We start from the raw sequence: 11,155 nt of genomic DNA, 5'->3' as shown, positions 1-11,155 counted from the left end.
AATCAGTATCAACAGATGAGGAAATTGAAGCACAAGAAGATGGCTGGGGAAGAAGTGGAAATAGAATAGTTCTGGAATCCAAAAGTCAAGGTCTGAATTCCAGTTTTGGGGCTTAATCGTGTAAACTTGGGCTGGAGGCTGTGACTGTTGTACTTGGGACCTGCCAGGGTGAATACGCCAGGGAGTAGTGGCTACTGAAGAGGCAGCATCAAGTCAAAATCTCTTGGGATTCCTTCAAGCTTTTGCTACATATTCCCCACAAATGCTTCACAGCATTCTTATTGGAGACTTCTGTTCTTCAGACTATTTGCAGTGGAAAGATCCACATAGATCTTTGGGGCAGCTTAAACAGTTCCATGGGAAGAAAATTTAAAGTACTGGGTACAAAGTAGATTTGAGGTTACCTGTTCTTTAGCCATTTCAAAGGGCTCGTTAAAATTCTTACTACAGGAATAGAGGCAGCAGCAATTGCAGAAATGCTTGAAATCTCCAGTATATAACACAATACACTGAGGTCTGTTCATACTGCAAATATTTTATTTCATTTATAATCATTTCGGTGTTTTTCCACGTGTCTCTTTATAGTTTCTCCCTAGCAATGTTGTCAATTTCTCATTTTACACTCTCAAAGGGCAGAGACTGAATCTCATTCATGCTGCAACCAGCATAGCACATAAAAGACCATTACTAAGACAGAGGTGAAGTTTAGGGGCAGAATGGGCATGGGAAAAGATTCAACTTTTCAGAGGCTGTTATATGCAATACCATCTTTAATTGGTACAAGAAAAATAACAGCATTTGGGGGATATGGAAGAGTTTTCATTTTAATTCATTAAAATTTCATTTTAATATCACTATGGGTCCATGCTAGTTGCATGATCTATGGACAATAACTTAAACAAGAAACTAGTTATCAATTCCCTCCAGCTTCTGGCTCTGAACAGACCCCTTCAAGCTAGAGCCCAAGTTGAACCCAAACTGGTCAATGGTTCAGGGATGCAACAACCAAGAAGGGGGCTACTGGGACCGACTCGGTATCCACCGTCAGGTTCACTGGAATGAATCTGCACTGGAGAAGGAAGATCATGGTTGATGGCTTATGGGCAAAAAGTCAAAGTCAACCAAATTCTATTCTGTCATTTCCTTTTTTTCCCCCTCACTAAGTAATGAGCTCTGGAAATATTTTTGCATATAACTGTTTGTGAGCTACAGATGGTTTTGACTTTATTTATTCATTCATCAGTCAAACATTTATTAATTTTTTGCTATATGCAAGGCACTATGCCCAGTAAGGCCATGGGCTCAAGATAATATGGAAATCTCTCCCTTTTCTTTGAAGGCCTAGAGAGAACCAGCAACAATTTAGGAGGAGTGAATTGTCCTAAAAACACAACATTGAGTAATCCCATGGATTTCTAAAGGAAAAAAGAAAACAAAAATAACCAGTTTAAAATAATTGGTTTGCAAAGAATTTAGAAATGGCTCCTGACCAGTCCTACCTGCCAGTCCTTAATTCTTTCAGAGAGTCATTCACCCTCTTCAGGTAAAACTGTTAGAACTAACTCAGGTAAAACCATTACAACCAAAGTCGATTTCATCCCAGAGCATTTCGAGACTGAGTTCCATTGACTTTTATTTTATGTTTGTTAATCTCAAATATTCATTAATGTATGATTTCAGACTTAAGGCAGAAAAAAAGATCTGAGAACCTAGGACTGAACTCCTAATGTAAGAAGGTGATCAGCTAGACAAAATCCATTACATGGAGGAAGGGAAGGAATCATTAACAAGCAGTTACCTACATTTTATCAATTGGAGGTCCCAAGATCATTTATTAGTATGGTGAGGCTCACTGAATCAGGTCAAGATACTATTTGGCCCCAATAATTATAGCAAGGAAGAGGCTTAAGTAACAGGAATGAGTTCAGTAGAGCACATTAACAAAGCAGGGACAAGGACAAATTAACTGACAGGGGTTGGTTTTAGGGCTGGGCAGGAGCAGCAATCAAAGGTCCTCCAACAGAGGAAAAGCAGTCTTCTGAGGTTTCATTTCTTTCTTTTCAATGCTGGCACTCCTGTACACCATCAGGCACTGCTACACACAGTGCCTACCAACTGTGGCTCTGGCTTTACTTACAGAAAGAACTAACTTACTAAAGCTTTCACAGGAGACCAGAGTCCAATGGCTGGCAGTGGCAGCACTTTTGGTGAGACAGAATTCCAAGGGTAAAGCCATGTTCCTTTTCAACAGCAAATGATCAGTGCAGAGGGCTGTGGGACTCTACGACTGAGAAATGCTTTCTGGTGCAGAACTCCAAATTTGGTTTTCAGGAGATACTCTGTAAGGTCTCAGGCCAAGGAGGAAAGAAACCAAACAAACTAGGAGTTGTCTTTAGCATCTCCTAGTAGAAGAAGATGTCACGGGACCATTCCAAAGGAGCTGCTGGAGATCAGAGTTCCATTTGCTTTATTACTTGGAAAAGATGTGTATGGACAGTAAAATGCCAAAGGCTGCTTTCTGCACCAGCAGCACCAGACACAAGAGGGATGCCCCAGATGGAAGGATGCTGTCTCAATGCTTACTGGGATGGGCCAGAAATTTCAGCCCGAGAGAGGGTTAAGAAATTCTGGACCTTACCCTGTTGCCCACCCAGAACCAGGGTCAGCTGTGCAAAACAGTGCTCAGAAAGACAAAGGCAGAGTAGGGCAGGCGGAAAGAACTCTATACTACTTTCAAATCTTCATCCCAGCCAGTCAAGGTCATCATCATCATCATCCTCCTCAAAAAGGGGCGCTGGGGGTGGGTGTCCCTTCATGCTCTGATAAGACAAAAAACAACCATAAGTTTTGGATTCTATCTGTGAAATAGATAATTTCCCGAGATTCAAAGATTCAAAACCTTTTTTCCAAGTCAAGCTGGACATGAGTTGTAGATTGAGAAAGGCAGCATTTAGCCCCCAATCACGGTATGCTTGGCACTAAGGAGGCCAGCTCAAAACAGCAGTCCTTACCCTTACATGTATACATGTTTAACAAACAGATCCAAATGTGTAAAGGGAAGAGAAAAATTCCTTTTAATACAGAAAATAGATCATTCTTGCTTAGCTACTTGGAATATTGCTTTATTTATTTTACAGTTTTCTCTCTCACATAGTCACTTCAGCATTTTAGATACAGTGTAGTAGAGATAAAAGGATAAGAGGAGGAGGAGGAGATGTGTCAAAAAATGAGTATGGACAGAGCAAAATGAAGAGAAACAATAAACAAATAGGAGAGAGTTTTGTCTAGAGTTGGGAAGTAAGAAGCCATGAAAAAGAGAGTCAGGAAAAGGCATGCAGAAAGAAATGGACTGTTTTGAAAAATCATTTTAATTTAATGTGCCAGTACTCCTAGGAACACTGCTAGAGTTCTGTCACCAGAGTTTTTCTGAAAAATTGGGGTAGAAAATACAGTCCCCTTCTGATGGACGTGGCCCTCTCTAGCAATGAGATGAACCAAATCAGTTCCAATAGAGCAGTAATGAACTGAACCAGCCACACCCAGCGAAAAAACTCTGGGAGATGACTATGAACCATTACATAGAATTCCCAATCCCTCTATTTTTGTCCACCTGCATTTTTGATTTTCCTAACAGGCTAATAGTTCACTATTTCAGAATCCAATTCTTTTTGTACAGCAAAATAACTGTTAGGATATGTATACTTATATTGTATTAAATTTATACTTTAACGTACTTAATATGTACTGGTCAACCTGCCATCGGGGGGAAGGGATGGGAGGATGGAGGGGAAAAATTGGAACAAAAGGTTTGGCAATTGTCAATGCTGTAAAATTACCCATGAATATAACTTGTAAATAAAAAGCTATGATTAAAAAAAAAAAAAAAAAAGAAAAGAAAATACAGTCCCCAACTCAATTTGGCTTTCAAAACCACTCTCATCCTTCTAATCCAGCTTCTAACTTTGGATACCACATAGTCAGGAACAAAGGGCAGCTCCACTCACTCCTTCAAGTCACTTATTCCTATGGGTGGTTAAGATGGGAGAGGTAGTAACAAAGGATAATGGGAAAAACTCATCCCATCTTTTGATGAGGTCATTTTTGAATTTCTTACTCTGGATACCTGGGGGCAGAGTTTTGGGGGTCCACATTGTAGGCTGGCTTTTACAATACGATACAATCCCACTTAGAAGCAAGTTCTGCCCTTGTAAGATACTGCTGGTCCAAGTGACCACCACAATCTATCATTTAATTTCAGATGGCAGTATGCCACAGGGAAAATTACCTTGGAAAAGGAGTCAGGAGCTGGGCAGACAATGCTTAGAAAAAAAATAAGCACTGCAGGGCCAGCTTGGGGGCCTCTATATTTACTTTTGATTGGATGTCAACCAATCGAGGTCATTATTGTCCTCGTCCATCAAAAGGAGCTTGACCTTTACCTTGCTTTGTGACCTTGGGCACTTGAGCTAAAGTGGGCTTCAATTTCTTTTTCCATAAAGTAGAAGAAATGGTCTATCTGGCATTGAAGGTTTCCTCCATTTCTAACGTTTTGTGTCCTACAAGGACTAAGATTCTTAGGAATGTTACCAGGCTGTTGTGGATTCCCTGGTTAGCATTAATTTTTTGAGGCGGTAAAAAGGGATGCCCAAACACCTAACTATATTTATTGACTGTCCACCCTGAAAGAAATCTAATTTTGAGTTGAAAGGCTACTACACTCTACTAAGCAGCTAAAATAAGAGATTTTTTTTTTTTATGAAGGCAGGGACTTGAGCATAGGAGTGAAGGATTCTGGAACAAAGATTCAGGACCTTAATGTTGTCATTGACATTGCTTCATGTGACTGGAAAATTCACTTTGGCTTAAATTTTTCATTGATGTTACAAGAAATGTGTCCTTGTACACTTATGTAGAAGTGGTCTGTGGTTTCTATATCTGTTTAGCCTCAATTAAAATCTTAACCTTACCAATTCTAACATGGTACTATTGGGTAGCACCTTAGCCAAGAGCACTTAGCTGAACATCAGAAAGCTTAGCTTCTGGTCCTACCTTGGCTACTAACTTGTCCTATGTCCCTAAGTAAGTCACCTAATTTGTATGAGACTCAGTTTCTTTTTCTGTAAGAAAGGGGAGATCATCTGCCCTATATTCCATTAATGAATGTTTAGGGAATCATAGATAAAGAAACACTGAGTAAATCATGGTCTGTACTAGGAGTACTGACTGGATGAAGGGTAAGAGGCTAGTTCCAGGTCAGATGAGTGATCTTGGACAACTCAAAACATCTCTCTAGAACTCTTTTCTCCTCTGTGAAAAAGGAGACTGGGTTAGATGGTTTCTAAAATCTCTTAATAGCACTGGCAACCTATGATTCTATTATTTGCCATCCTGTTCACGATCAGGGAAATTCAGTCTTTATTCTGAATTTTGACATGACAATAAGGACTAAGCTGTCTATGCTTTCTCACTTGAGAAAGCCTGAGTGAAAGGTCACAGCTTATGTCTCATCTTCTATAAAGAATAGTATGCAAGTACCCACCACCATATGTGTAGGACTGCCTCATTTCAAGCCCAAGATTTGTTCGACAGAGTCCAGCTCAAAGAACCTAATAAGCAGGCCACCAAGACTCCGGATTGTTTTAGCCTGGGTATTGTTTCTTAAGAATAGGTCATGAGGTGGTCACATACTGTTGCTTAGATTTGAGGTATCCAATATGACTGTATTATCCTAACTTCATAAAAAGCAAAGAAGGTTTGCTGTCCTTAATAGTCAACCCAGAAACCTCCTCATGCAAAAAGTGTCATAAGCTACTGTGTGTGTGAATGAACACTCCTTTATGCTCTATTTTGTATGCTGTACTATGTTTGGGGTTCCTGCATATTGTGTTTGTGTCCTTATGCTTTGATTCATAGTAACTACTCTAATGTTATGGAATTGATTTGCATTGAACACAAACTGTAAATAAAAAGAAATAAACCTGAAAAAAAAAATAGGTCATGAGGGTCTCTTGTAATGGTGTTAGGATAAGCCCTGAATCTCCTTACCACTTCATCTTCATCTTCATCATCAGGTACTGGAACTGGCTTTGATGCTTTCGGTGTTGCCCCTTTAAACAAGCAATCTTCATCACCATCTGTGAAACTGAAAGAAAACAAGGTTATCAGCCCCAAAAAGTATTGCTGCTTCTGACATGGCAGGAACTACTCTGTTCCTTCCTGGAACCAGAAGTTTCAAGAATCGTTTTTGTTTGTGAGAAGCTAGAATTAGAGTTAAGAGAAGCTATAATCTCTAGGAATGATCAGTTCCTAAGGAATAAATTTACCAATGCTGACAAATCAATTCTACACTTGCCATTAAAGGAAGACAGCAACCAACCTGGACTTTTGGTGCTCGTGCCCAAGTCTGGGGTTGGCTGCTGGTTCTGCAACATTCACAACTGTGCTCAGCTGCGTCTTGGCAGTTCTGGTTGTGGCAATGGGACAATCCTTCTCTTCATCCTTGTGGAGGGGTTTGGGTTCTCCTCTTGAATGTCCAGGTTTCACCAACAATGGTTCCCTTTCCTTGTGGCTTACAGCCTGATGGGTTGTTGACTGCAAAGTTTTTTTACTCTCCTGTCTCTGGGTCCCTGGCTCTGCCAATCCAACACAAGCCTCTTCTGATAGGCTGCTTTTACGACATTTCATTTTGTTATCAACATGAGTTTCTTTATACTCAGGTTCGCAGACTACAGCATTTCCCAGAACTGGTGGCATGGGTGGAATTGAAGTTGGGGGCCCTGGAATACCTCGAGATGGAACTCTAGCTGAACTTCGGGGGAGAGGGTTCCCAGGCACATCTAGACTTTTTTCTGTCTCTGAATTTCGCTTCCTGGAGTAGATGTCCTCCATCCCATTCTGTCTTTCAAAGGCTTTAGGCAGTTCACTCTCTGGCTTGTCTTTCTGCTCCACTGGTTTAGATGTGGGCTTGAGCTCCTCCCGATCCAGAGTTCTAAGACTTGGAGTTGGAATGGTTATGGCTGAGTGCTCCTTAGGTGGTTTCTGAAGCTGCTCTTCTTCCTCCTCGCTGCTGCTCTCCTGTTCTGACTCCTGGGGAATCAGGAGAAGCAGCGTCTCCAGCTGTCAGGAAAGCCAAGGGGGTAGGACATTAGTACTGATAGAAAAGCATCAGATAATTCATTTCCTAATTCTTTATAATAGAGAGAAATTCTTGTCTCATCGGCTAGACTGGTCTCAATATGACTAATCAACCATGAGCAAATAAAAATGATGTGGGGTAGGGATAATTGATGCTGCTGCTGCCCCTGCCACCACCACCACCACTAACACTACTTCTACCATCACTACCACAATTACTACTACTTTTCCAAGTCTTGTCCAAAGAAGGGTCCCTTCATTTTAGAGGCTGAGGACGATAAAATGTCAGGCTTATTTGATGTTCTTCTCTCTCTCTCTCTCTCTCTCTCTCTCTCTTTTTTTCTTGATATAAAGGACAGCTTTCTGATGGTAGGGGGAGTAACATCAGGAATATAAGGGATGTGTAAAAAAAAGGATACAAATAAAAATTTGTTTAAAAACAATAATTGACATTTATGGAGCACTTTATCATTTGCAAAACATGTTAAACAGATGATCTTATTTAAGCTTACAAGAAATCTTGTGAGGTAGATAATAACTCTAGATATTTTTTCCATTTTGGAGATAAGAAAACCAAGGCTAAGTAAGATTGTGTTTGAACAGTCACACAAGAAATGTCAGAAACAGGTATTCAAGTTTCCAAGTTGAGCACTCTACCCACAATCCCACAATGCTTCTCAGATGAGATGCCTTTAACAATTTCATATCCCTTTGGACCTCAGAAGGTCCAAAAACAACAAGATCCAAAATTGCTGAACATACTTTGATCGTATTCATGACGATGCTCAGAACAGTCCTGCCATCATAGGATTGTTCCAACTCAAATTCTCCCCTTAGGGACTGGAACACTTGATTCATGATCTTCTTTATCTGAACATGGTATGAAAAGAACATGAAGCAAAATCAATTTGAGTGCTAATATCAGATACCAGAGAAAATGATACCAAATGTTTTAAACATTTTTTATCCTAAGCCCAAAACATGAAGTTTGTTGCTTTAATCAAGACATGGTAAACAGTGAGTATTGCTTTGCTTTCTAGGAGAAGATTCTCTCCTTGGACTGGATCTCTATATTTCTGCTAACAGACCTATCAAAGTTGTGCACCCACAGACAGAGGTTGATAGCACAGAAGCTGATTTTCATTACTACAAAGACCAATAACACCATCGTCCCATTTCTACCAGTCTGCTGAAGTTGCTCCTGGTCCTGAGAATTGGCATCCAATATTCCTTTGCAGGAATCAGACATAAGTACAGAGAATAGTGGAATAGTGTCGTCTGTGCAGCAAGTCCCTTCCAAACTCCCATTTCAAGAAGGAAAAAGACTGAAGTCTTTAAAAGGCTGCCATCTGCACATCCTCACACTAAGCTGTCCCTGAGATCTTGGAATAACACTGTACTTAACATTCTAAGAAACAGCAGAAAGACTCAGGAAAATACAAACTCAGACAAGACATTCCCTCCATAGTTGGGCCCTAACATAAAGTCAGAAGTCAGAAAGTAGGTTGGGAGAATGAAAAAACAAAAAGCTGCCTCTTTCTAGCTAATGTTATGATTGGGATACTGTAGGAGGAAACAAAACAACTGAAATATGTAAAGGAAAAAGTAGGTTCAATAGAGAGAGTAAATTAGTTTTGCTTCTGTGATAATATGAAAAATTTTCTTGATGCTGCTCAGCGGCAACATGGCCACCCCTCAAAAAAATAAAAAAAAGTTCTTCGCAGGAAACGTCTGATTTGAGAGTCAGGGGTACTGTGCTAGTACAGCAAACTGTGCTGGGTGGGCAGCTGGGCCCTAATGACCTCTCCAGATCTGTAGAAATCTTTTTTTTTTTTTTTTTTTTTTTTTATTTTAATTTATTTATTTTTATTATTATAGCTTTTTATTTACAAAACATATACATGGGTAATTTTTCAACATTGACTCTCGCAAAACCTTCTGTTCCAACTTTTCCCCTCCTTCCCTTCACCCCCTCCCCTAGATGGCAGGTAGTCCCATACATGTTAAATATGTTAAAATATATGTTATACATATTTATACAGTTATTTTGCTGCACAAGAAAAATTGGATCTAGAAAGAAAGTAAAAAAAAGAAAAACAAAAATGCAAGCCAACAATAACAGAAAAGAGTGGAAATGCTATGTTGTGGTCCACATTCATTTCCCATAGTTCTTTCTCTGGGTGTAGCTGGTTCGCTTCATTACTGAGCAATTGGAACTGGTTTGGATCATCTCATTATTGAAGAGAGCTAGGCCTGTAGAAATCTAACACTACAGCAGGACTGCACAGATGCTGCCAATTCTTGTGCAGTTTTTCCAGATGAAAATTTATCACATGGCAAAAATTTTTCCCTTTCATAAGAAAGGCTAAACTTGAATAGTATTTGCCATAGGTCAAATGAGAACCAAAATTTTCCCTGAAAAGGGGACCAGGAAGATTGATGGTGATGACAGTGCTGGGACAAGTAGTCACAAGATACAGAGACTTCTATAGGTAACATGTGTGATGCTCTGAGCACTGCTCGAATAGGGTTCTCTTATTTATTTCTCCTTTCCTGACTCAGAACTCATAATTATTCAAGGCTAACAAGCACAGTAATACATCCTTTATCTGATATGAGGGAATGCAGCAGAGATAAGTTTCTTTTAAATTAAAGTTACTCCCAGAAGAATCAATACTTCAAAAAATTATACCTATTTTTGTTAGAAATCCTATTAAAATGTATGAAGCAATTTCTTACCATCTTAAACAATAAGCTAGAAATAATTTAATTTCTCCTACATGATTTAGTGCTCATGCTTAGTACTTGCTCTATATCATATAATAGTTCTCTCAGGGACTTCTCACAGTATAATGAGCTTATCTCACAGTAGATGGACAGAGACGGAAGTGTTTGGCTAATGGTGTCTATTTTCTATTGTTCTGTCTTTTCTATGTGCTTATTTTGAGGCTCACTGACTTTTGTAGCACAACACTGAGACACGTACTTCCCCCTTCTTTCAGCTTCCTTCTGTGGATGGTCTTGTAAGCTCCCTGAGGGCAGGAACTATCTTTTTATGTGTATCCCTGACACAGCACAGGCATGCATGATACAAAGCAGACTCACTATAAATATTTATTAACTAGTGACTGTTGTCTTGTGTGCCTGATAAATAAGCTTCCTAGAATTGTTGAAGAACCTGTAAATCAAGGCCTTTCTTTTGAAGTACATGGGTTTCTAACAGCTACTTTTGCTACTCAGAGATCTGTCATGCTAACTTGAAATATGTGTATATGCTACAAAGTTGCAGTTTCTGGGTATCTGTGGGATATTTTTTAAAAATTAGGTTAAGATCACAATTCAATGATGGCCTGCACACTGGGATAATCACTTGATGTGTGATACTTTACTCTGAGGCCCGCCTCCCTGAGCTGGCCGCTTACCTTCTCAGAAGTGTCTCGTGCTTCTGAGCCATGTTCACTTCCGGGTGTGTTCTGTTTGCGTAGCTCCTGAATCTTCTGCTCATAGTGGACCGTTAGACTCTCGATTCTGGATTGGAGGGCAATACACTGCAAATAGAACAAGTTATGGAAAGCAGTCTTAGAATGAGGACAAAACACAAAAAGAATATGTAGCAGGGACCAGAAGAAGCCTGCCTCTGCTTGGCCTTCCATCATTCCATTAAAACTGTTCTGTCTAAAATTACCAAGGATCTCAGCTGCCAAATCCAACATTTTTTCCCTCAGTGTTCCTTCTCCTTGACACTCTCCTGCCCTTGACTCCGTTGATCACTCTCTCCTCTTTGATACTGTCTTCTTTCTTAGTTTTTGGGATACCACTTTCTCCTCTTTCTCCTCCCTATCTGATTGTTTGTTCCTTCTCTTGTTTCCTTTGCTGGATCCTCCTCCAGATCACCCCCCATCTAACTACTAGTATCTCTCAGGGTTCTGTCCTGAGTTCCTTTCTCTTCTTCCATACTACTTCATTTGGTCACCAGCTTCCACGGATTTAATGGCTATTTCTATACTGATGAATTCTCAAA

The 11,155-nt window shown here is 39.9% G+C and overlaps 1 protein-coding gene across 3 annotated transcripts in view; it reads right to left on the bottom strand.

The window, feature by feature from the left end:
• Window positions 1-517: 517 nt before the first annotated feature.
• The window catches only part of FKBP15 (FKBP prolyl isomerase 15), an 84,670-nt gene continuing 74,032 nt past the window's right edge, over window positions 518-11,155 (bottom strand). For all 3 annotated transcript variants that reach the window (XM_031954668.1, XM_031954669.1, XM_031954670.1), the window contains 5 exons: window positions 10,557-10,682; window positions 7,897-8,004; window positions 6,377-7,116; window positions 6,046-6,142; window positions 518-2,819 (listed from right to left, as the gene is read on the bottom strand). In XM_031954668.1, the coding sequence (XP_031810528.1) occupies window positions 2,742-2,819; window positions 6,046-6,142; window positions 6,377-7,116; window positions 7,897-8,004; window positions 10,557-10,682 (1,149 nt within the window). In that variant the 3' untranslated portion in view covers window positions 518-2,741. The remainder of the gene's footprint in view (window positions 2,820-6,045; window positions 6,143-6,376; window positions 7,117-7,896; window positions 8,005-10,556; window positions 10,683-11,155) is intronic.

Source organism: Sarcophilus harrisii, chromosome 2 (genome assembly GCF_902635505.1).
Source record: "Sarcophilus harrisii chromosome 2, mSarHar1.11, whole genome shotgun sequence".
Taxonomy (NCBI): Eukaryota; Metazoa; Chordata; class Mammalia; order Dasyuromorphia; family Dasyuridae; genus Sarcophilus; species Sarcophilus harrisii.
Note: the sequence above shows the minus strand (reverse complement) of the source record. Positions and strands in the feature narration are given on the sequence as shown.